At 42.0% G+C, this 27129-nt stretch overlaps 1 protein-coding gene across 1 annotated transcript; it reads left to right on the top strand.

The window, feature by feature from the left end:
* The first annotated feature begins 23396 nt into the window (after positions 1-23396).
* On the top strand, positions 23397-26288 carry FIBIN (fin bud initiation factor homolog). The gene is made up of 2 exons (XM_001511157.5): positions 23397-23941; positions 24621-26288. Exon 2 carries the CDS (start codon positions 24622-24624, stop codon positions 25258-25260), a length of 639 nt encoding a protein of 212 aa, XP_001511207.1. The 5' UTR covers positions 23397-23941; position 24621; the 3' UTR covers positions 25261-26288.
* Positions 26289-27129: the final 841 nt, after the last annotated feature.

Consider the following 27129-nt stretch of genomic DNA (forward strand, 5'->3'; position numbering starts at 1 on the left):
AACCTAAGCTGCAGGAAAGAATCACAAAGATGGAGAAGCCTTGAAGGATGATGTGGTGGCTGGCAGAAGAAAAAGAGCAGAAAGAATGAAAAATGACAAAGCATCCATGGAAAATCACAACTGGAGAAAAACCAGAGAAACATAGCTGAAAACAACTCCTCTGTCTGCCAAGCCTATATGAGGGAGTGAACGTAGATGTCATTACTCCTTATATCCCTAAAAGCAAAGGATTCTGGTGGTCTAGTGGAGAATGCATAATGCAGAGAATGAGAAAACCAGGGTTCGGGTCCCAGCTCTGCCACTGGCCTCCTGTTGACCTTGAGCAAGTCAAACTTTCTCAGCTTCCTAATCTGTAACTGCATCAGTTTCCTCATCTATAAAATGGAAATAAGGTAGAGCTTCATGTGGGTTGGAAAGTGTGTCCTATTTCATAACTTGTATCTACCCCAGAGCTTACCACATAGTAAGCATTTAATAAATACCAAAATTATTACTTACTCTCTTGTACCTCCTTTTGTTATGTATTGTATAATACACTTATCATGTGTTGATGTCCTCTAAATCCTTCCCTACCGTTACCAGAGGTTTCAAAATTGCACACCAAATGCTAATAAAAATACCCATTCTTCAAGTAGGTAATATTGGTTCCAAACAGGCTGGAAATGGCCCCTCCCAGCATCGGAAATGGGCCCTATATCCTGCACCCCTTTTGTTTCTTTCAAAGATCATTCCAGATTGGAGGCCACCTAAAATTAGTCCCCTCCACATCATGGGGAAAACACTTTTAGAGGGTGGGAAGGGGATATTAAAGAGATGATCTATCTGGAACCCAGAATGGATTGCCTTCAACTCAGTGAATAGGCTGCCTTTGAAAATTACCTAGGCTCATTTTCTCCACTGTGATAAGGGGAACAATTACTTTTGTATCCCCAACATCAGGGTATGGGGCTTGGGAGGCCCTATCAATAACTGACTTTACTCTCTGTCTCCCCCACTAAATGGACAGGGATCAATCATGTGTATTTGTATTGTATTCTAATTTCCTGAGTGCTCAGTACAGTACTCTGCATACAGTAAGTGTCCATAAATACCAGTGATAGATTGACTGAGTGAAGTGAGATAGTAAGGCAGAGGGAGAAAGAGCAGGAGAAGCATGCCATATTTATTCAGGTCAAGTTAAATGACTTACTCAAGGTCATCCAGGAGGCCAGTGACAGAACTGGGGCTTGAACCCTAGTCAATGGTGGAATCCCCACTAGTTTTCTCTAGGACAGGCCATAAATCCAGCTAAACCTAATTCCAATTTACCTGACATTTATCTATCTACCTGTCCAGTGACATCAGCCTCTGACAGTGTGTGTTGGTGAAACTGAAATGACCATTGAATCCTTTCCATTCTGCATATATCTGAAGGCACCTTTTTGATTTGAAGCTTCAGACTCCAGCTTGAGAGACTGGGGTTGTTAGAATTCTGCATCTTAAATGTATGTGCTCTTTGAGCTTTAGTTTTAATCCATTAATCAATCTATCATGGGCATTTACTGTGTGCTTACTGAGTTCAGAACATCGTACTAAGTACTTGGGAGTGTTCATTACAATAGAAATTGGTAGACACAATCCCTGCCCTCAAGGAGTCTATAATGTAGTGAGGTTGACAGATATTTATATTAATGAGAGAGGCAGTCCATTTCTGGATGCCTGATTTCTTGGTCTATTACCACTCCTTCCCAGAATTCTTCAGTTATATTATAGACTGCAAGCTCTGTTTGGGCAGGGAATGTGTCTATCAACTTTGTTGTATTCTACTCTCCCAACTGCGCAGTTCGATGCTCTGCACACATCAAGTCCTCCACAAAAACCAGTTGACTGATAGTTGTGCTTCAGCCTTTCCTCAACCCACTGCACTTGCAGCTCATTACCTGAATCAGCATCCTGGTATTATCCATTTTCCTCACATGTTCAGCAGAAAGTAATGCTGTAACACAGAAATCATTGCTCCAACCTTGGTGGTGTTGAAATAATGTTTTAAATTCAAATAATAATTTGTACTCTTTGCTTCTCTTTTGGAACATAATATACAAATTTGGATTCCAAAGCCTTTTTCTCCCTCTGAGTAGTTGCTCAGTGTAGCTTTTAAAAAGCAGAATCAAGCTCCTATAATATCACAACAATAAGACATTGGCAAATATTATAATGCTCAACTCCAGATCATTTTCTATCAGAGAATTCACACCCTTCCAGAATCCTCATTCTAAAATCCCATCAAACCATTAAGAGAGTTTTCCAAATTTCTCTGTGGTTTTGTCTCTATGACATCAATATTACTAATAATAAGGAATAGTTTAGGAGGCTGAATTAAAGCAATTCTTTTGTCTTCTTTTATTCTGCCTACTTAGGAATATTTGATTAGTAAATCATATAGATGAAGAATATTCCTTTCTCTATGCAACATTAAAGGCTTGTTAAACCAACACATATTTTGCATATTAAAATTCTATAACTCAAATTAACATTGTGATCGTTCAGGCAAAAAACAGTTAACTCTATAGTAGAAATTTTCTGTAAGCAGTCCCAGTAAACCTTAGGGAGAAATGACTGAATGGAAGCCTTGTATTTGTAGGTCTTAGGAAGCTGTGGAATGAGCAACAGGGAGGGTAAAGAAAATAAATGTAAAAATATGCATAAATTCAAGTTATTTCACCCAATTTATTACCTTCTTCCCAGAAAATTTTATTAGAATACATTTTGCTAAAGTGCTATTGTTTTGTTTTTGTTTCATTTTTTCTTTTTTTCCGGAGATAGTTCAATTGAAACCATATGATGATCTGCAATTTTAAATATCAAAATGTGTAAAATTTTAATTTCTAAAAAAAAGAATTTACTGACTAAATGTTGTTAGCTAAATACATCTGGATGGAATGGGGCAATTTCCAAAATCTTAGGAAGTATGAGAAGTTCACCTTAGGGTTGATATATCGACATAGTAAGGAACTTATACAGTTTAGGCATGTTTTTTCCTTCAGGCAGAGAATCATACCGTCAGAGTTAAAAGTTAGATGCAGTTTGGCTTAGTGGAAAGAACACGAGCCTTGGGAGTCAGCAGACCTGGGTTATAATTCTGGTTCCACCATTTGTCTATTCTGAGACCCTGGGTAAGTCTCTTAACTTCTCTATGCCTCAGTTACCTCATCTGTAAAATATGAGCCCCATGTGACATGGATTGTGAACAATTTTGCATCTACCCAGGATTTACTTCATTGCCTAGCCCATAGCAAGCACTTAACAAATGTCATTTTAAAAAAATGAACTCCTCAACTTCTGCCCCAAACTATTGCTCCTCCTAATATTTCCATCACAGACAACACTCTCACTAGTTTTTCCAACCTAGAAGTCTCCCATGTTGGTAACTAAACTGGTCTTTCCACTCCTGCATTGTCAGTCACTAAATCTGGCTGTTTTTTTCTCCAAATTTCCTCTCTATTTAAATGGTCATCAGCACCCTGATTAAACTTCTATATGAGTCTCCTCACTGGTGTCCTTGTTTCAAGCCTCTCCCCTCTGCATTCTGGAACCGAGATCATCTTTCAAAAATGCTATTCTACACATACCTCGCTCCCCTCCTCAGAAACCTCTAATGAATACCCATTTTTCTCCACATCAAGCAGAAACTAACTTTTTTACTGGACTTTGCTCTTGACTCTCCTGCTTCTGTGCCCTTACTCACACCCTTCCTCTTATCCAGAACTCCCTCCCCATTCACACCCACCAAATCAAAGCTCTCTCCATCTCCAGAGCCCTCCGGAAGACCCAAGAGGTTTTCCGCATTAATCTTTTTCTTCCCAAATTATGGAAGAAAACCATACAGCTGGGTTGCTAACTGATGAGACTAACATTTACAAACAGCAGGAAAAGAAAATTGCCTATTTGCAATAATTTTACTGACACACTTTTCTGTATTATAAGATAGTAATTGGGCATCAGTTGTATGATCTTTTTGATCCATATCTAGGTGATGCCAAGTGCCCAGCAAGGAGTGGCAGAGTTTTGCAGGGCAGCAAACCCTGATGCTGGGGGAGGAAGGGAGCATTGAAGGCAATTAAATTTTCTAGAACCCACAGCAATCTCCTCCCTTCTTCTCTGCCCACCTGATTCTCTCCCTTCTACCACTCAGTTCTCAAATTGCAGCCCAAGTCCCTCTCCCCCAGACCAATGACCAGGTGAGCAGGGGAAGGGGTTGGGGAGGTGGGGAGAGGGAGGGAAGGCAAGTGAGAAAGAAAAGGGCAGTGAAGAAAAGAGGGAGGAGAGGGTAATAGAATGAAGGGCTAAGGAGAAGAAGACAAGGGTTAGAAGAGAAGTTATAAAGAGGATATATAGAGAGAAGAAATAGTAGAAAGGGAGGAAAATGATTGTCTATTCCCCTCTTCTCTGTCCTCCTAACCAGCAGCCACAGAAGGTACAACTCCAGGTTAATCATTATAAAAACAGCAAGGGGAGGGGGAACCAGGCTCCCCAAAAGTTGGAGAGGAGAGATGGTACCCAACCCAAGTAGGGGAACCACACAACCTATAGGAGCTCAAGTTTGGGGTAGGACCAGGGCACAGGAAGGAGGAGGATGAAGATGAGGATAGGAAGAAGGACAAGGATGAAGCATCAGAGGGAGAGGAATAGGAAAGTGGAGGAGGAGGAAGCCATATGCACCTCATCTGACCCCAACATGGACACTGCAACAGGAGAATTGCTTCTTCCTCACCCAGGGAGGTGAGGGGACACCATAATCAATCAATCAATCAATCATATTTATTGAGCTCTTACTGTGTTCTGGGCACCATACTAGTTGGGAGAGTACAACACAACAATATAATAGACACATTCCCTAGCCACAGTGAGTCTTCAGTCTAGAGGGGGACTTAAGTAACAGGGCTGAACCTGCCACCATTCCTAATTGGACAGGTGTCGGAGAGGGGGCAGGGTATGGCTGGATGGCGTGAGCTCTTTCCCCAACCCTTCCTGGAACTGGAGTTGCTGGGTTTTACCCATTGCCTAGGACCACTAGGACCACCCCTGATGCCCCAGAAAGCCTGACTCCGTGCAGGAAAATCCCAAGAGAAGCAGCTGCTGGGCCATCTTGTAGAGCAAATATGATTCCTCCTGTGCTAGCTCAGTGTGGTGGCCACCCTTATTAATAGACATTGACTTTTTTTTTTACAGGTATTACAGACACAATCATTTTTGGATCATTCTGTAGGATTGTCTGTGAATTTACAGATTGTTGATGTCACGTCCCACAGCAACCTTGTAGTCCCAGGATTCCCTCTTTACCTTCTAGACTGTAACTTCTTTACAGGCAGGGAACATATCAGTAGCAAAACGCAAAATATTAAGTCAGTATCCTTACTGACTAAGGATACTAGTCAGTATCTAAAACTTCAATGTATCAGTGCCAATTTATTGAGTGCTTACTGTGTACAGAGCATTGTACTAAGCACTTGGAAAAGTACAATAGGTAAGGAGACATGATCCCTGTCCTCACATGGCTTACAGTGTATGGAGGGAGACAGACAATAAAATGAATTACAAATAAGAAATGCACATAAGTGCTATGAGGATGGGGGTGATGTGAGTACCTAAATACCTAAGGAGTACCAATTCAAGTGAATAAATACCGCACCAGGGAGGATAACAGGGAGGAAAGAAGCGGGATTAGTTAGGGAAGGCTTCTTGGAAGTGACATGATTTTAGCAGGGCTTTGAAGATGGAGAGAGTGTGGATTTGAAGGGGGGGGAGTTCCAGGCAGGACAAAGGGCATGAGCAAGGAATTGATAGACAGAAAGATGAGATTAAGATACAGTAAGGAAATTGGGGTTATAAGAATAAAGTGTGTGGTGATTGCCTTATGTAAAAGGTGAGAAAAAATGCCAACTACTTGAAGGAACATAGTTTAGATGAAAAAGGAACAAGTCCCCTAAAATGTAGAGTGCGCCTCCCTTGATGCTAGAGATGCACATATATGTATACACCATCCACGTTGAAAAGCAATGTAGCCTATTGGATAGAGCACAGACCTGGGAGTCAGAAGGACCTGTGTTCTAATCCCAAAACTATTGCTTGTCTGCTGTGTTACCTGGGGCAAGTCAATTAATTTATCTGTGACTCAATTACCTTATATGTAAAATGGGGATTAAGACTGTGAGCCTGATGGTGGAATGTGTCCAACCTAGTTATCTTGTATCTACTATCTTGCTTATGTCAGTGCCTGGCACATAGTAAATGCTTAACAAACACCATTTTTTTAATGTGGATTTAAAAAATCCACATCGCTCATAAAAATAGTGTATATTTTTACCTTGAAAAGTCATGTGGTAAATAGTATATTTTTTCTTTGTGGGTTTTTTTCGTATTTTACACTGGTTATGTAAATCAACTGATTATATGCTCCCAAGGGACTAGTTCTTTGCATACAGTAGTGACTCGAGAAATAATGGTGATGATGATTTCTTAGATATAAAATATATCTAAAGGCCTAGTTTTTGATTTTTTTAATCACAATGCTTGTATGAATTTGGTTCTTGACTAGAAGTGTTAAATTAGAAAGAGAAGTTTTGCAGGGAGGTTTTGAATGAGGAAATAAAATGGCATGGTATGTGGAGAATAAAAATGAGACTGATATATCTTAAATTCATGGGATTGAAGTGAAAGATGCTAAAATGGTATTACAACAAAAAAAATGGAAAATCAATCACTGGTATTTATTAGGTGCTTACTGTGTGCACAGTACTGTACTAAGCACTTGGGGAAATGAACTGATATGAAGATAGAAGATGGACTGGAGTACTTGAGATCAGAAATCTTGCTGATAATGTCTTTGGAAGCTGGGATGGATGAATGAAAAAATATTAGGACATTTTATCCAACAGATACAAACTCTTGGTGGTCTAATCCAAATTTATGGCATTGTCTAATCCAAATTATGGCACCTTCCAGCTTCCCAAGCAGAAATGAGACGGAGTCTTTCTCTTTAGTTTCTCCTTCAGACTTACTTGCGACATTGTTCCAAGATTCTGACTTTCTATCCAATCTTGTTGGGGAAAAGGAGGTCAGATTTTGGAGGATTTTCTTTTTCCTTTAAAAGAGCTAATTATTCTCTTAATACTTTTTTTCCCTAATAGTTTCCAGGAAGAAAGACAACAGTACCCAAGAGATCCGGGGAAATGTTTCTCACTTCACTGGGCCAATATGTGGCTCAATGGTTCAACAAAAGCAAAAAGAACTCTTTACCCTGGCTGAACTTCCAAGGTCCACTTAGAATAACAGTGCGGAACACAAGGTGCCTGGCCTGAATCCTGGCCTGTTGTAGGGCTCATTGAAACTTATATTTGTAACAAAGCTTCTTTGATCTCAGGATATCTTGAGCTACAACTAGAGAGGAAGAATAATGAATCTTTCACCCCCTAATCCAGTTTATTAGTATCAGCATGATCTGCAGCCACAGTTACACCAACTTCCTCTCAAGTGCTGACCAACTATTTCTCTGCCAGCCCAGAAGACTGGCAGCCTGAATCAGACACCCCTAGGACATTGGGCCTCATAATAATGTAAATGCTGCTTTTGTGGGTGGAAAGGATCAAGAAGCAAAAACTGAATCCATCTGGAATTTTGAGCAGGATACTTGACACTTTCCTAGGGAGGGAGGTCACCTGAGCTGTTTTGAGTTTCCCTGTCACATGACTGAGAGGGAGGGGTTTGCCCTTCCCCACCCGCAGACACAGTTACAGTTCATTTTGGGCCTGGGGACTTCAAAGCCCAGACCACAGCCTTTTCAAGAATGGCTCTTCTTGGGGCTGGAAATAGAAAATGATGCTTGGAGAAGGAAAGAAAAAGAAAAGGAAATGGTCTGATTTACAGAATGGGTTTTAGTGGTTGAATAGTTTAAGAATTCCTTTGTCTCCATCTTGTATTCATGGTGAAATATTCACTATATAAGATCTTCCCTTTTGTAGTCTTTAAATTGGAATTCTTTGAAAAACTCATTTGCTGAAAAGGAAAGCTTCCTTAAGTTTATTCCTGTAGTTGAGGTATTTCTACACCTGGTTTAAAGTATAAAGAACATAAATAAAACATACTTTCAGGTATATACACATATATATCCCATGCACTGGGCCTTCAAAGAATGAATTAGAAAAGAAGAGGAAAATTAATGAAGGTTCCAGAATATTGAAATTAGAGGGAAATATGGAAATATGGGTTATTTTATGGGTTGATTTATCTGCATGTGTGACTGTTGACTCTTCGGCACATGTATTACATTTTAATTAATCAATAGTATTTGTTGAGTTCTTAGAGTGTGCAGAACACTTACTAAGTACTAAGTATAGTAGGGTAGGTAGATAATCAAGGAGTTAGCAGTCTAGCAGAAAGCTTACTGTTAGTGACCGCTAATAAATTTTGCAACCTCATAACAGCAACCAGCAATCATGGGTTTGTTTTTCCTTAGGATATTATTGAAACTAAGCATAATTCCATATCCTCCAAACAATATTTCCAATATTAAAAAAGTAGATACATTAATTTTAACATAACTCATGTCTATATGTGAATCTATCCCTCAATGCACAAATGTTAATATATTAAACTTGTTTCAAATTAACTGTCATTAAGGATGACTCAGTCAATAACTCTATGGTATTTATTGAGCACTTTCTATGTATAGAGCACTGTACTAAGCACTTGGGAGAATACAACAGAATTAGCAGACATGTTCCCTGCCTATAATGAGCTTACAGTGTAGATCAACACATCGGTTGGCTACTATCAATCAATCAATATTATTTATTGAGTGCTGCCTACTATATGCAGAGCACTGTACAGAGTGCTTGGGAGAGAACAATAGAATTAGGAGACATTATCCCCTCCTGTAAAGAGTTTACAATCTATCAGAGATGACAGACACTGAGATAAATCACAGGTAGGAGGAAGCAAATAATCCAAAGATGTATTCTTAAATGCTATGTTGGGAAAGGTGGGAAAGGGTATGATTACTCAAGTGCTTTGGTGATACAGTAATGCTGAAATGGCAACTGGCAAGGATATAGAGAAGGAGCATAGACTAGTGGAAAAAATATGAGCCTGGGAGTCCAAGGATCTGGGTTCAAATCCTAGCTCTGCCACTTGTCTGCTGTGGGATCTTGGGTAAGAGATTTAACTTCTCTGTGACTCAGTTACCTCATCTGTAAAATAGGAATTAAGACTGTGAGCATATGTGACATGGACTATATCCACCCTTATTATCTTGTATCTACCTCAGCTCTTAGTTGGCATTAGTAAATAATAAATACCATTAATATATAGTGTCTAGATGAGATTAATCAGGGAAGGTCTCCTGGAGGAGGTGTGATTTCAGAAGGATTTGAAGATAAGATGACTGGTGGCCTACCAGATGTGAGAGGGACAGGAGCTCCAGGAAGAAGAGGGCTGTGACAAGACGTCAGCAGATGGATAAAGGAGAAAGATTCATAATGAATAGGTTGGCTTGAGAGGAACAGAGTTTGTGAAGTGAGGTAGAGCAGGATAAGAAAGAGGTTAAGTAAGAAAGACGGAGTTGATTGAGTTCCTTAAAGCTGGTGGTTAGGAGTTCCGCTTAATGCCATGTTTGGGAAACCATTGGAAGTTTTTGAAAAGGAAGGATTTTCAGCTGGTGGAAAAAGCACCTTGTGCCTACTATAGGTATTGGCTCTGTCAACTCCCTGACATGGCCTCTGGCCATGGCTCAATCCTTGCCAGGGATTGTGATGCTTCCCTGTCACTCTGGGGTCTATGGCTCTGCTTTAGGATGCATTTTGCTGTACCTTTGCAATCTGTCCCAGCCACCCTCCATCATCCCCTTCAAGAAGAGGAGATTCATTTTCTTCTCCATATCCTTGCCTCAACTCAGGCATCTAAAGCTTCATGATGGGTTAGGGAAATGTCCCATGACACTAGGAGTTCCTAGAGGGAGAGGGTCCAAATCTAATTCCCACTTTTACACTCTTTCCCAGCTCTCAGTACAGTGTTCTATAGTAAACGTTTATTAAATACTATTACTAGTACTTGGAGTGGTCAGCAGCATAGACTACAACTGAAGCTTATGAGAAATCTGGTCCTTATCTGGTGTTTCTCCCATCCTCCTCCCCACCATAGCAATTCTGACACTTAACAATGTCAGACCCTGAAAGAAACCTGTCTTTACAGCCAAGCTCCCCAAGAACACAGATGTTTCCCTTCTAGAATCTAAGCTCCTTGTGGGCAAGGAATGGCTCTACCAACTCTATTATATTGTACTCTCCCAAGTAGACTTTAAATTCACTGTGGGCAGGGAATGTGTCTATTTATCATTATATTGTACTCTCTCAAGAGCTTAGTACAGTTCTTTGCACACAGTAAGAGCTCAATAAATATGATTGAATGAATGAATGAATGCATAGTATATTGCTCTGCACAGACTAAAAATTCAATAAATATGACTGATCAGCAGTAGTTTATTCTTGTGATAGTTCTAATAATAATAATTTGGGTATTTGTTAATCCCTTACTATGGGCCAAGCACTGGGGTAAATACAAAATAATTAGATCAGACACAGTCTTTGTACCATTTGGGGCTCACAGTCTAAGGGAAGGAAGAACAGGTATTTCATCCCCATTTTACAGATGAAAAAAATGAAGTTTGAAGCATAATGACTTGCATAAGGTTACAAAGCAGGGAAGTGGTGGGTCAAGATTAGAACCCAGTTCTCCTCCAGTCTTCTGATTTTTCCATTAGGCCATGCTGCTTCTGGATCTACATAACTTTAAACCAATATATATTTGGTATTTGTTAAGCCCTTACTATGTGCCAGGCATTATACTAAGCCCTGGGATAAGCACAAGCTAATCAGGTTGGACATAGCCCATGTCCTTACATGGGGCTCACAGTCTTAATCCCCATTTTACAGATGAGGTAACAGGACCAGAGAAGTGAAGTGACTTGCCCAAGGTCACACAGCAGAAAAATGGCAGAGGCAGGATTAGAACTCAGCCCTTCTGACTCCTAGGCTCATGCTCTATCCACCAGCCCATGCTGCTATCAAAGTACACCTACAACCAGTCCTCGTTGAACTATTTTTCTCCTCATGGATTTATCAACAAGAAGCACTCTTAAAATTTCAGGGCTTCAACTAGACAGCCACTCACTGTGTGCTCTAACCACATAAACCTGAATCTTGCATAATCAGGAGAGGCTATGGAAAGTAGCCATACGTGAGCCAACAAGAGCCCAGGAGGATATGAATAAGAAATATTTCTTTTTTTTTCATTTGGAGAGTAGAAAACTCATCTTCAAATGGAAAATAAATTTTTTCATGTCAAATCACTTTAGGTTATTTTTAACCTTGTTTATACTATCCCCATAGAAGCTTGACAGAAACATTTTTTCATCTCAGATCATTTTGTCCTTTTCCATCTGGCTCACACCGATTGATTACTTCTGTGTTTTGGGTGGATGGCTATTCTGCCCGTGTGTAAAAAGAAAAATGCTTTATCTTGGCCACAGATAGCCTCGACCATCCTGGCTAAACACTTCTGACAATTAGGTCATATATAAGAGGGTGTAAAATTACTGAAATTTCAGCTTCTGCTAAAAGGCTCTATGGTAAAAGCAGCCAACTTCCTACCTTGATTCATCCCTCACCTTCTCATCATACCGTCTCACCACAGGAAGCAACTTGGCCTAGTGGGAAAAACATAGGCCTGAGAGTCAGTGACCTGGCTTCTAATCCTGATTCCCTCACTCTTCTGCTGTGTGACCTTGGGCAAAGTCATTTAACTTCTCTGTGTCTCATTTCCCTCATTTGCAAAATGACGATTCAATCCCTGTTTTCCCTCTTATTTTAGACTGTGAACCCCAGGTGGGAACTGATTATTTTGTATCTACCCCAGTGTTTGGGGTTTTTTAGGAAGTGTTTGGAATATTTGGAATGTAGGAAGCACTTTAAAAATGCCTTAATTATTATTATGGTTCACTTATCTGTTCACTGACAGTGACTGATCAGTAATTCAGCTGTGCTTACAGCTATTCTTCTGAATCTTTAACTAGTGAATCTCCATTCATCTATGTCTCCTCGTCTCTCCCATTAGATGGTCATCTTCTTAGGGCAAGGTGCCATAAATTTCAAAGAGGATATGTATGCTGGAGGTATGTGTGAGTGTATGTGGAAGAAGTTGGCTATGTTATGGCTAAAAAGGGACAGAAAACTACAAAGAAACCCACTGAGAGAGGTCATCAATAGGCCTGCATATAGCAGCTACTAACTGTACTTAGCTACACACCAGAAAGGTGGACAATATCTGCAAATCAGCAGAAACCTTGGCAGATAGTTCCAAGATAGATAAGATAAGAAGAGATAAGTTGACTACCTGGTGCATATAAAGGGTCCACGTGGACCGAGATGTTCGGAACCAATCCATCATCTGAAGTCCCATGCAGAGTGAATTTGCACAGTGCTTCCCCAGCTTCACATCAACATCTTGTCCTTAATCTGGCCAGCTAAATGTGTGAGGACATGGACATGTATGTGTATGTGTGAGTTTGTTAAGGAAGTATATGCTTGTAGCTAAAGCATAAATCACCAAATTGTGATGTGTTTGTAGAATCATACAAATTTTCCTTGACTCTACTGGATTAGTGTAACTGAACAGGGGTAAATCTCTCGAGGGCTTTAATAACCAAGTTCCAGCACTGGGAAACCTTGACAAACAAATTGGGTCTTACTTTTATTGTGGATGTCCCCCAAGTATCTGGAACAGTGTTCAGCACATAAAATGCACTCAATCATTCCTGATGATTCTGATGCTGAGGAATATTTTGTCATTAAATCATAGTAATGATGAATAATAATATTATGGTACACATCACTGTGTTATCGTATTATATACATAATTATTCATCTGCTTCTTTTATACTGTTCTGTTATCTAACTATCTTGAATCTAGTCCAGCACTTAGCACAGAGTTTGGCACACAGTCAGAGCTTAATAAATACCATTATCACAAATCTAAAATATGTATCATCATATTGCAATGATAATAGTTTGATTATTGACCTCAAGGACTGAATTTAATTTCTAGAAAACTACTAATTTTCTCTTTTTTAATATTACATTTTCTAAGACATGTACAAATCCCTTTCCCTCTTCTGTCTTTATATGCTTCCTATTCTTTAACTCAGGGCTGTAGATAGTGAAAGAGAAGGGAGGAAAATGCTGAAAACCTACTCTTGCACCTTACTAGCCAGGAAGCCACAATTTGGGAGAATTGAGAGCAGGACAAGGATGGGGCTTTGAGGGGGCAGTCCCAGAAGAGGTTGGGATTAAAGAGTGACAGAGGAGAGGGAAGATGGTGGGGCCAGTGAAGGGAACTCTTTCAATTTTTATATTTAGTGTGCTGCAAAATACTATCAGTTTTTCCTCTACAATATTTTCTGGATCCAACCTTTTCCCTTAATCCAAAAGGCCACAACCCTGGTAGGCACTTTTCATTCTCACACTTAAGTGCTCTCTCAACTTTCCCTACCTCTAGGCCCTCTGTCTCTAATCCATATTTCACTCTGTTCCCTGATTTTCAAAGACATTATTCTCCAAACATCTTCACACTTCTCCAAAACTTTCAATGGTTTACCATTCCTCTCAACCTCAAGTTAAAACTCCTGACCACTGGCTTCGAGCACTCATTCATTCATTCATTCAATAGTATTTATTGAGCGCTTACTATGTGCAGAGCACTGTACTAAGCGCTTGGAATGTACAAATCGATAACAGATACAGTCCCTGCCCTTTGACGGGCTTACAGTCTAATCAGGGGAGACAGACAGACAAAAACAATAGCAATAAATAGAATCAAGGGGATGAACATCTCATTAAAACAATAGCAAATAAATAGAATCAAGGTGATTTACATCTCATTAACAAAATAAATAGGGTAATGAAAATATATACAGTTGAGCAGACGAGTACAGTGCTGAGGGGAGGGGAAGAGAGATGGGGAGGAGCAGAGGGAAAGGGAGGAAAAGAGGGCTTAGCTGAGGGGAAGGGGGGGTAGAGGGGGAGCAGAGGGAGCAGAGGGAAAAGGGGGACCTCAGTCTGGGAAGGCCTCTTGGAGGAGGTGAGCTCTAAGTAGGGTTTTGAAGAGGGGAAGAGAATTAGTTTGGCGGAGGTGAGGAGGGAGGGCATTCCAGGACCACAGGAGGATGTGGCCCAGGGGTCGACGGCGGGATAGGCGAGAACGGGGGACGGTGAGGAGGTGGGTGGCAGAGGAGTGGAGTGTGCAGGGTGGGCAGTAGAAAGAGAGAAGGGAGGAGAGGTAGGAGGGGGCAAGGTGGTGAGCTAGCTGCTTTCTTCTTTTCTCCCTCTCTTTCTCTCTCTCTGTTTCCTCCTATCAATCTGTCTACTCACTTCTCCCACTACACTCCTGCTCACACCTTTTGCTCCTCATTATTTACTGTGCCTCATTCCCATCTCTCCCACCTCTGGTCATTTGCTCCCAGTCTTCCTTCTGCCCAGAATTACCTCCTTCTTCAAATCCACCAGATCACAACTTCCTTCATTTCAAAGCACTTCTGAGGTCTTTCTCTATTAATTTTTCTTCTCCCTTTCATTCATTCAATCATATGTATTGAGTGTTTACGGTGTGCAAAGCACTGTACTAAACACTTGGGAGAGTATGATACAACAACAAATAGACACATTCCCTGACCACAATGACCTTGAAGTCCAGAGGGGGAGACAGATATTAATATAAATAAATGAATATGTAATTAAATAAATTATACATACATATGTGTGTGTGTGTGTGCGCGCGCGCGCATGCACGTGCTTTGTGGCTGGAAAGGAGGATGAATAAAAGGAGCAAGTCAGGGCCACACAGAAGGGAGTGGGAGAAGAGGAAAGGGGAGCTTAGTCAGAGAATACCTCTTGGAGGAGATGTGCCTTCAATAAGGCTTTGAAGTGGGAGATAGCAATTCTCTGTCTGATATGAGGAGGAGGGTATTACAGGGCAGGGGCAGGATGTGAGCAAGAGGTCAGCAGTGAGATAGATGAGATTGAAGTGCAATGAGAAGGTAAGCATTAGAGGAACAAAGTGTGAGGGCTGAGTTGTAGTAGGAGAGTAGTGAGGTGAAGTAAGAGGGGACAAGGTGATTAAGTGCTTTAAAGCCAATGGTGAGAGGTTTTTGTTCAATGCAGGGGTGGATGGGCAACCATTGGAGTTTCTTGAGAAGTGGGAAACATGGTCTGAATGCTTTTGAAGGAAAATGATCCGGGCAGCAGAGTGAAGTCTGGACTGGAGTGGGGAGAAACGGGAGGCAGGGAGGTCAGCAAGGAAGCTGATACAATAATCAAGGTGGAATAGGATAAGTGCTTATATTACTGTGGTAGCAGTTTGGATGGAGATGAAGAGGAGGATTTTAGCAATGTTGTGAAGGTAAAACTGAAAAGATTTAGTGATAGCTTGAATATGTGGGTTGAATGACAGAGAGGAGTCGAGGAGTACGCCAAGGTTAGGGACTTGTGAGACAGGAAGGATGGTGGTGCCATCAGCAGTGATGGGATAGTCAGGAGAAGGACGGGTTTGGGTGGGAAGATAAGAAGTTCAGTTTTAGCCATATTAGGTTTGAGGTGATGGTAGAACAACCAAGCAGAGATGTCTTGAAAGCAGGAGGAAATGTGAGACTTCAGAGAGGGCGAAAGATAAGGACTGGAGATAAAGATTTGGGTATTATCCACATAGAGGTAGTTGCTGAAGCCGTGTGAGTGAATGAGTTCTCCAAGGGAGTGGATGTAGATGGAGAATAGAAGGGAACCCAGAACTGAACCTTGGGGGACCCTCACAGTTAGGAGATGGGAGGCAGAGGAGAAGCCCATGAAAGAGATTGGGAATAAGAGGAATGGTAGGAGGGAGATAGGGTGATAACTGAAGGGATCCGTGGCCTGTAACAGAGGTAACACTTCATAAATTTACACAGAGGCATATCTGGGGTCCTGCTACACTGGGGTCCCAGTGAGGAGCATTTGTTTTATCATTTATAGTTATGTAATTAATGCAGGAAATAAGTAATTTTAAGTAACTTTCCTCTTTGATGATGGCTGCTATAATCAAGATTTTTTTAACCCAACTTTTCATTTTACTTTTCAATAGCAATGTTACTAAGATAAATCTGGTAGGATAGAATTTTCCATGTTTGCTGTCAGGCCAAAGGGAAATACTTTTGAAAGTTTCAGTTAAACTCATTCAAATGCTTTTGACTTTTGAGACTAGGAGAGTGTACCTTTTTCCATTTTCCTCAAATGGATATTGGACTAAAAACGTTTTAGATCTTATGTGTATGGTCACTTTCCTGAGTAATTTTATCCTGTAACTTAAGATACAAGAAAATTGAAATATAATGAAGTTTTAAGTGGCTTCAATTGCTTTTGCTGTATTATAATGATGAAGTAATAATTGCTTTGTATGTAACTTCACTGCCAAAATGAAATGGATAGTTGAGGTTATTACCTGGCTAATTCATTAAAGGAAAAACTGTCATTGAGGAGAAAAAAGGGTTGGGGTGGAAATTTTCCAAAGTAACTGTCCTAATTGAATTTCCAGGGTAATTGCTGGGAGTTCTGTTTTGCCTGTATAGAAACTGTTCTGGCTTCAGGGGTTTTTAAAATTATTATTATTTATTCCATAGTTCTTGTTAAAGTGTTACTGCCACGCACTGGACTAAGCACTGGGATAGACACAAGACACTGTTCCTGGCCCACATAGGTCTCACCATCTTAATCCCTACTTTACAGATGATGTAACTGAGGAACAGAAAAGTTATGACTTGTTCAAGTTCACACAGCAGACAAGATGCAAATTAGAGATTAAAACTGAGGTCCTCTGACTTCCAGGCCTGGGCACTAGCCCCTTCTGCTTCCATTGTGGGTTGCATTTTAGTATTTTCTAGTCATACCACACTCAACATTTCACCATCAGTAAGTTCCCTTCCAACCCAAGGAGCAGCTTGTTTGACTCAGTTCCGAATACTTAGGAGATTTTGAAAAACCACATTGGGGATTTGGCAAATAGAAGCATCTCATTTTTATCCCTTATTCTAGAAAAAAATAATTTCATCCTATAAAATCCAAGAAAAGTAAGACAAAATGAGAGCAATCTGTTTGCTTCACTTTTCACTTTTTGCTTCAAATATTTCATTTTTAACCTGATAAAGGAACTTCAGAGGAAGCTTTGATACAGTCCTGGTGACAGATCTGTATTATGGGTTATGTGGTTTTAAAAAAAAGATAGATGTTAGTGAGATAACATTCATATGAGAATCTTTACACTCCCTACACCTGAGCAAATATACCTAGTAATGAATTTTGCCTCTTTTCTTCCCTCTGAGAAAGTAAGGAATGATCAGTTCTATTCATTTTCGATTATGTCCAAAATGAAATTCCTCATATTCCCAACCAATCTGGTCCTCCCCATGACTTTCCCATCACTGAAGACAGCACCGCTGCCATTCTCCGCCTCATAAACCCATAACCTTGACATTATCCTCAACTCATCTCATTCAATCCACTCATTCAATTGGTCCCAAATCCTGTCCATTTTACTTATACAACATTGCTAAAATCCACCCTTTCCTCTTCATCCAAACTACTACCATGCTAATCCAAGCACTTATTCTATCCCGCCTTGATTGCTGTATCAGCCTCCTTGCTGACCTACCTGTCTCCTTTCTCCATTCCAGTCCATACTTCACTCTTCTGCCCAGGTCATTTTTCTAAAAAATGTTCAGTCCATATTTCCCCACTACTCAAGACCCTCCAGTGGTTGCCAGTTCACCTCAACATCAAACAGAAACTCCTCAACATTGGCTTTTAGCACTCAGTCACCTTGTCCCCAGTTATTTTACTTGGCTGATTTCCTTCTACAATCCAACAAGTTCTCTCTGCTCCTCTAACACCAACCTACTCACCACACTGCACTCTCATCTATCTCACCACTGACCCCTTGCCTATGTCCTGCCTCTGGCCTGGAATGACCTCCGTCTTCACATCTGACAGATGATCACTCTCCCCACCTTCAAAGGCTTATTAAAATCACAACTCCTCCAAGAGGCCTTCCCCAAATAAGCCCTCATTTGCCCAACTCCCTCTTCCTTCTAGGTCGCCCTTGCACTTGGACTTGTACCCTTTATTCACTTCACCTTCAGCCCCATAACACTTATTTTCATATCCATAATTTATTTTAATGTCTGATTCTCCATATAGATGGTAAGCTCCTTGTAGGCAGGGTATGTGTCTACCAACTCTGCTATACTGTACTCTCCCAAGCACTGAATACAATACTCTGCACACAGCACTCACTAAATATGATTGATTTCCTAATCAAGAACAGTGGACTCACGTCAGTGTCAACACTGTCAATATTATAACTGATTGGGTTTCTGCATGTTTCTCTAGAACACATGTTTACTGTGCTAACAGCACAAATTTTTGTTTTTAACTCATCAAAATAATACAGCCTCTTCCTATGGGAAAAAAATTTCCTACAGACTTCCTTTGGGAATGAATTTGTATTTGGTTTCAAAAGTGAATTAAGTGACTTCAGATTGAAGTTCCTTGAGGCCTAGGCTGAAGAGTAATGACAACAGAGACAACCAAATTGAAGAGCAAGGACCTCATCCTCTACAAATACGGTGCAAATGTTGACATAAACATTGGGTAATTGTTAGGCTGCTGACATTTGTGGGGATTCAATCTTGCTAACTCTGAGTCCTACAGTGCAGCAAGATGAGCCGAATGAGCAGGGTGAAATGGCCTAGACTCTCTGGAATTTACTTTAGACATGATTTTATATAGTGCAGTCCTGATATTCGACTCCTACTAATGATCATAATCTTTGGGCATTACTCTGTAATGATTAAGAGCTCATTCTTTCTGCCTCTGTGTCTAAGTAAATAGGACAGTTACCTGTCGGATGATCCCACAAGTGAATTTTACTTGGGTTTCTGTAATCAATCAGTGGTATTTATTGAGCACTTAATAAGTGCATATCAGTGTACTAGGCACTTGGGAGAGTATAGCAGAGGTGGTGGACACGTTCCCTGCCCATAAGGAGCTTACACTAACTCCTATCCAATCCCAGTCTCCTAAATTTTCTGTTGTCCTTTCAGCTCTCCAAACTCACCCCCACGTATTCCCAATTCACTTATGCCCATCTACCTCTAGTTAAACAGAAACTCCTGACATTGGCTTTAAGGCACCCCATCATCTCTCTCCCACTACTTATTTATAATCTTCTCCCCCATCACCACAGCTCTCCTTCTTTATTCCTTTCAAGTTCACCCAGACACTTTTTCCTCACTCTTGTCTCTTCCCACCTCCTACCTACCTCCCTCACTTCCTCCTGTCTGGAAACCCTTTCCACTTCAAATCCACCAGTCCACAGCTCTCCCCATCTTCAAAGCCCTTCTCAAACTATTTTCCCAAATTAATTTTTCCTCTCTCCAGGTTATAGCCCCTCAATTACTTCCACAGTATTTGTACACCAACTACACTCTTATGTATGCAAAACAGTTCCCCAAAGGATTACTGTCATTTTGAATTATGACATTTATTTGGTGAAGGATTCAAGGTGACTAGATAAGTTACTGCAGGATGTTGCCACCTAGTCCATTTCTTAAGTGGTTTAATTTACATTAGTGGCTGATCCAGTGGCAAGAGACAGAGCCAAACAAGGGGGTGGTGGAACATTCCAGTGAACACCTTAAGGAATGGCCTCCCTATCCCCTCCACTGCCAAGACACCCCTGAAGACCCCCTCCATTCCTTCTTTGTCCCCTGGAGTAATGATGGACCCTCACAGATCCTAGAGCCCCCTCTCTGTCCCTGGCTGATGATGGTAATGACACTCCTGGAGTCACCTCTTCCTCCTCTCTGAAGGGGTGGCATAAGAGCATGGTGGCAGCAGTGGAGGCTTTCTATGCCTGGACAAGAGGGTACAAATGTCACAGGGCAGTAAGGCTAAGGGGACAGGGAAGGTCACTGATTTGGGTTTTTCAGAAATTTCTCTCTCTCTCTGTGTCCCTGGCTGTTTGGAATAAGAAAGGTGTTCTTGTCTCTTCTTTATTTCGGTGTGTGTATTGTTTTTTTAACTCCAGAAATTCCTCTAGACTGTAAGCTCACTGTGGGCAGGGGATCATCACTCTTTATTGTTATATTGTACTTCCCCAAATGATTAGTACAGTGCTCTGCACACAGTAAGTGCTTAATAAATGCGATTGAATGAATGAATGAATGAATTTCTATTTCCTGTGATGCTTTGCAGTTTTGCAACACTAGATAGTCCTTCCTGAAGCAGAAATATTTGCCAAGTTGATATTGCTGCCTGGAATGTTGACTCATCAGTTGCTGCTATCTACTCTAGTTTTGTATGGAGTTGTCATTTGGATTCCAAAGAATTAGATTAGGGCTAAAACCCATGTGTGATTGTATGAATCCTTGGTGTTAGAGGGAGGTACTGTTTAGCTTTCATGGAAACCTTACTTTTCTGTACCAGAAAGAGTAGAAAGAGCAGAGCCTCCAGCTACGTATTAACAAAGCAGCCTTGCCTCTTGCCCGTCCTCCCCACTGAGTAAGGCAGAGGACTATTTGTGGTTAACTCCAGGAAGTGGTAGACTCAGAATAAACACTCTAAACATATGTTTGCTGCTGGTGAGGGGAAGATCGGGGTGGGACTTTACAAAACGTCTCCCTGTTCTGACTAAAAACAACAATTAAAAAAAAAAAAACCAAAAGAAAAAAATTTCAAAAGAGGAAAAGAGGTGATGAAGCCAGTGTCAGACATAGTAAAAGAGTCTTCTGTGTTTCATTTGTGGAGGAGAAAAAATGCCAGCAACTAAGCATTAACTCCCTTCTTTGCTAATAATTTTCTACTTCAGAAAAGGAGGTGGAAAAGTCCATTGGTTTTTGGGTTCTACAACAATCTCTGAAAGGAAGATTAAAAGAGTATTTAGCTCCAGATCATGGATCCTATTGGGTATTACCTCATATTGTACTTCTTTGGAATTGAGTCTGTCCCAGCTAATGTGGATAGCATACCTTGCAACAATACCTTGCAACAATGCCAAGTAGGCTACTCTTGCTCATTTTAAATGCTTGATCTTTTACCTCCTGGATGGAACATGTTTTGTTTAGATTTTGAAGTATTTTGGGATTCATAACCTGGATAGTCAAAATTGTGGGGGAACTTTAATCCCACACTTTCTTCCTACTTTCTCCCACTGAAAGGAAAGTGAAAGGGCACAATTTTGAGATTGTACCTGAGTACCTCAGTTTTCAACAAAAATAATGTGGCCAGCATAATAATATGATGCTGTGAAAGAGAGAGTGGAAAGATTTGGTGACAGACTTAATAAGAGCATGGAAAGGGAGGGAGAAGTCAAGGGAAATGCCAAACGTATGAAACTGAGAGATGGCAGATGTGGGGTGACAGGAAAGACATTGTCAACTCCAGTGGGAAAGTTAGGCAGAGGAGAGGATGGGAAAGTGAAGTTAATGAGGTCAGTTTAGGACATATCGATCCTGACATGCTGGTGGGACATCCACATAGAGATGTCCTGTAGGCGGGGGAAATACGAGATTGCAAGGTGAGATGTTAGAGCTAGTGAGGTAGTTTAGGGAGTTAAAACCTTGGGAGTAGATGAAGTTCCCTAAGGGAGTGAGTGTAAATTGAAAAAAAAATGGAGGTCAAGAACAGAACCTCGATATACACCCATAGTTAGTAGAGTGGGAGACGGAGGAAGAGCTGGCAAAAAGACTGAGTAGGATTGTTCAGAGTGTCAAGAAGAGGACAAGGAAAGACCTGTGTTGGAAAAACAAAAGTTAAGTAATGTGGAGCATTATATGTGTGAAGCAATGTAATAAAAGCTTGGGAGAGTTCAAGGATGTTTGTGCATTTTTTTCTACAATAGTCTGCAACAATCAACAAAGCCAGTGACTATCCCAGCTAGACCTAACTATAAATTAAGTAATACAATTATGGAGAACTCACTGGGCCCAGCGACCTCCATTAAGAGTTTGGGAATGCACCATGGAGAGATGAGGTATGTTGCTGCCCACAAGGATCTTAAACTTCAATGGGGGAGACAGACATACATATATTTAAAAGTAGAATAATTAAAATAAATAATTGAATAAACAATAAATTAAACAAATTTACACAAATGGATTTAAATAAATACACAAATGCTAGAAATGGCTGGTCAATATGGTTAGGAGTGTTGGGGATTAAGCGGGGAAGGCTTCATGGTCATAGTAGGATTTTAGCAGGGCTTTGAATCCAGGTGGTGTTTTGGTCTGAGAGATTCGATCATGAAGGAATCCCAGGTCAGTGGAGCAGCATGAGTGAGGGGGTAGAGGCAGGAAAGTTTGGAGCGAGGTAGTCTGGAAGTTAGGGTGGAGGGAACGAAGTAAGTGCCCTAAGGAGAAACAGGTGAGACAAAGTATAGAGAATGTAGAGAGTTGATGGAAAGCCTTGAGCTTTCTCGAGGTAGAAGACGGAATCGTTGTAGGATTTTGAGGAATAGAGATCTGTTGCAGAGTGAGACATCAAAAAAATCATCTGTGCAACTTTGTGAAGTACAGATTGGAGTGAGGAGAGTTGATAACAGCAGGAAATCCAGTCAGAAGGTTGACAAATTATAAAGTTACTTTTCAATATTAATTTTAGTGGCTGTCCTCCTACAATGCATATACATAAAATGGAAATGTGTTCCGGAGGAATTTGCTTTGTACTTTTTTTAAGAAAGAAAAAGCAAGGAGAAATGTAGGAATACATTTACATATCTGTAAGTGTTTGCATCTATAGGGGTACGCAAATACAATCAGAAAAAGGTGGAGGGAAAGAGTGAGACAGAAAGGTGAGCGAGAGGAGGATTGAGAGGTAGAGACACAAAAAGCTACTGTACTTCTTCACCAGATGAAATTCCATTTTTTTCTTTCTACCTAAAAAGATTTCGTTTCATCTTGTTATGCAGGCTCAGGGGCCAAAATAATTAGTCATTTCATGCAATCTGTTAAGTGATTAGAACGTTTATCACATAAAGAATTTACACAGAAAGTGAAAGTTAAACCAATCTGTGACTGAGAGAAAAAAATACTTTTTAAAAAGTGGGGCTTCTTAAACCTTCATCTGTAGTCACTTTTTTTCCATCTCTTCCATCCCAATTAAGTTGAAACCCAGAACAGCCTTTTCTAGCTACTAATCGCAGCGTTCCCAAACTTCAAAGAAATTGATAAGCAAGAGAGGATGCGTTCTCTCTGCAGGAGGAAGCACGATCCGGAGCTTTCAAATGCAAATGAATATTTTTTGTTGGCCAGTCCTCTGACGTTTTTAATCGACTCTGCAGTTTTTCCTCTGGGTATTTTCCTATTTATCCACGGGAGACTCGTGTTCAAATTAGGAAAAGGAGACCCTGCAGCTTTAATAGCAGAGACCTAGGGAAAGAAAGGAGTCTTCCCCGAGTTACTTTTTTGACTTCTGACGAAACGCGGCTGTAACTTGAGAGCCGAGAGATCCCGAGGATATCATTAGCCAAAAGCAAAGCTCCACATTTACCAATCCGGGAGGGGAAATAGGAGCAAACGGCCCCCGAGACCCGAGGCAGACAGACTGACCGACCGACCCAAGCACCGGACTGCCGGATTCCTGCCCTCCCTCCTGTTCTGAGCAACGCGCGGCGCTCTCCGAGGGGCCGGGGAGAGGAGGGAGCCAGGAGAGCCGGCGCCCCTGCCTGAGTCCTGAAGGAAGGGGGACCCCTCTCCGCCCCCCACGTCTGCAGAGAGTCGGGGTCACCGGGACCCCGGACGGCGGGGCTGGAGCCCCGGTCCTAGGGACGGCCAAAGGTGGGCGCGCCGCCCAGCACGGGCTTCACCGTGCGCCCCCGGGCATCCCCGTGCGCCCCGGTCCCCCGGCATCTCCGTGAGCCCCCGCCCCTGTGCGCCCCCGTCCCTGGACATCCTTGTGCACCCCCTTCCCTGTGCGCTCCCGTCCCTGGGCATCCCCGTGCGCCCCCGGGCATCCCCGGGAGCTCCCATCCCTGTGCGCCCCTGTCCCTGGGCATCAATGCGCCCAGGTTCCCGGGCATTTCCGTGAGCCTCTGGCCCTGTGCGCCCCCGGCCCTGGGCATCCCCATGCGCCCAGGTTCCTGGGCATCTCCGTGAGCCCCCGTCCCTGGGCATCCCCGTCCCTGGGCATCCCTGGGCACCCTCGGGCATCCCCGTGAGCTCCCGTCCCTGGGCGTCTCCGTGCGTCCCCGGGCATCCTCGTGAGCTCCCGTCTCCGTGCGCCCCCGTCCCTGTGCGCCCTCGGGCATCCCCGTGAGCCCCCATCCCTGTGCGCCCCTGTCCCTGAGCATCCCCGTGTGCCCTCGGGGCTGGTGCTGAAGCGGCTCTCCGGAGGCTCTGCCTCGACGAAGTGCCCCGGGCGCAGGGCCGAGAGTGCCGGTCGCCTCGAAACCCCCCAAAAGAGCAGGTCCTCCCCACCACCACCCCATCCCAGCTAAGGATCGCCCGGTCCCTCCAGGATGCTGGGGCTGCGGGTCCTCTGGCTCAGCCTCTGCTGCCACCTGGGCCAGGCCTACTTCGACGGCCCGCTCTACCCGGAGATGTCCAACGGGACCCTGCACCACTACTTCGTGCCGGACGGGGACTACGAGGAGAACGACGACCCGGAGAAGTGCCAGCTGCTCTTCCGTGTCAGCGACCGTCGCCGCTGCTCCCACGGGGAGGCGGGCACCCAGGCCAGCGGCCTACTGACCCTAACGTTGCGGGAAGAGTTCACCGTGCTGGGACGACAGGTGGAGGATGCAGGGCGCGTCCTGGAGGGCATCGGCAAGAGCATCTCCTACGACCTGGACGGGGAGGAGAGCTACGGCAAGTACCTGCGCCGGGAGGCTAATCAGATCGGCGAGGCCTACTCCAACTCGGACCGATCCCTCACCGAACTGGAAAGCAAGTTCAAGCAGGGCCAGGAGCAGGAGGGCAAGCAGGAGGGCAGGCTCAATGACAACTTCTTAGGCATGTTGATCCACACAAGGGCCCTGCTCAAAGAAACCCTGGACATGTCCGTGGGGCTGAGGGATAAGTACGAGCTGCTCTCCTTAGCCATCAGGAGCCATGGGAGCCGGCTAAGCAGGCTGAAGAACGACTATCTCAAAGTGTAGGACGGGAGAGTGGCAGGCAGGGACTGGAAGAGACCGTTGTGCGGTTGGGGAGAGGCGGGAAAGGGACAGAGAACACCTCTCTTTGGTTTTCCAGGTTTACACCTAAAATCGATCCCCCCTCTGAAAAGTAACTTGGAGGGATCACCTTAAAAAAATAAAAAAGGAAGCCCCGCTCACCCCACCAAGGTTAGCACTCCGCATTTGATTTATATGCTTGGATCTACCCCCACTGGCTAAAATGTGTTATATCAATAAAAACCATTTTTTCGTAATTCCAAATTGAGCTTCGCAACAGTACTTGGTCACTTGATTCACCAACCCTCAGACATTGTCAGGCTGCTCAGGAGCAAGCGAAGGCTCTACCAATTTGGGGGTCAAGATCAATTATAACCGCAGGAAAGAGCAAAACAGATCTTTCCTGAGGTATCTTCGACTTGTTAAATCTATGCGAGGGAGGTCAGTGAAAATGTTCTCAATCATTTTGCGTTGTTCTACCTAAGGTATTGTTCTACCAGTCAATACCTGAACTCTCTGCAATTTGCTTCTATACAGTCTTCCTGTCTTTCTGGACCAATATTTATTAGATATTTTTATTAACAGCTGTAGATCGAATGTGAATCTCAGGCATATAAGTGAAATCCTGAAGATGTGTTTAAGTTAAAAGTGGCAGTATTTAAGAAATCTGCACTACATCGTTGTTATAAATGAAGCAGCTAATCGGTTTGTTTTACCTATCATTTGTTGGGTGCTCTTCTCCAAATGAATTCCTTCACGTTAGCTTTGAGTCACTTTGCTAGCATCAGTGCTGGTAGAGCTTGCTACAAAAATCAATATTTTGGGGATTACCCTAATCGGGGTCCCATTTGATGAGAGGTGAAGATGTCCTATTGCAGTTTGTTTGAATTTCTCTCTTGTTCAAGAATGGATGTTGCAACACTTAATAACTCCTTAGCTAAGTTGATTATTCAGCCAATAAAGATAGCCTTTATCAAAAATATATTGCATAATTAAATAATTTAAAACTGTGATTTTTGCTCATATTTTCAGAAAAAAAAAAGAACTGGCCAGCTCTGCACTTAGCATCCATATGCTTCATAGCAATTCACACAAGAAGCTTTAAATTGCAGTAGCTAGAGGAAAATATTTCTAAAATGTACTATTTTTATAAATTTCCTAAAGAAAATCTATTCTGGGTTAGGAGGCTTATTTTTTCATTACCCATGCACTTTTCCTTGAAAATTTAGTCAAATTGAAGTTATTTGGGGATGACAATAGTAAAGGCATTCAGATTATTCAATTTCTAAATGGCTACTGTATATGGGGCTATTAGGTACTGGGAGCAGGATGAATAGTGATAATTGTTCATTTCACTTTAATAAATGGTTGAAGAAAAAAGCAGAAATGCATTTTACTCCATGACTTCTCTTGGATCAGTCTGAATTTTCATTTTCAAACTGGTTTTCCTCTAAATTTAAAAACAAAAATAAACACTGTGAGAAAAAAAAAAAACAGGCTACTGGGAAATCAAATTAATGTGTTACCAGCACAAGAGGAAAAGGAGGTGAGGAAGTGGAAACCTTGAAATTAAGTAAAAGTTTTCAAATATTTAGTATGTCGATTTCAATAACAAATACTCAAGAACATTTCTCTCTTTAAAAAGTGCTGTTTGACGGATGGGTCCAAATTCCTCTCTCTTCCTTCCAAGAATTTTAATCACTGATAGTAGTCCCACCTTACAACTATCTCCAGTGCTTTATCACTAGCCTGACTTTTCAAAGGGCTTATTGCAGAATTTGGCTTATTTTAAGCACTAAAATTGATATTCTATTACCAAGGCCATCCTCCCACCCTCTTTTTCAACATCCTAAA

This window comes from Ornithorhynchus anatinus, chromosome 3, assembly GCF_004115215.2.
Source record: "Ornithorhynchus anatinus isolate Pmale09 chromosome 3, mOrnAna1.pri.v4, whole genome shotgun sequence".
Classification (NCBI taxonomy): Eukaryota; Metazoa; Chordata; class Mammalia; order Monotremata; family Ornithorhynchidae; genus Ornithorhynchus; species Ornithorhynchus anatinus.

Excerpts from the sequence above, each read along its gene's own strand:
- FIBIN (XM_001511157.5), top strand. The coding sequence starts at position 24,622 with ATGCTGGGGCTGCGGGTCCTCTGGCTCAGCCTCTGCTGCCACCTGGGC.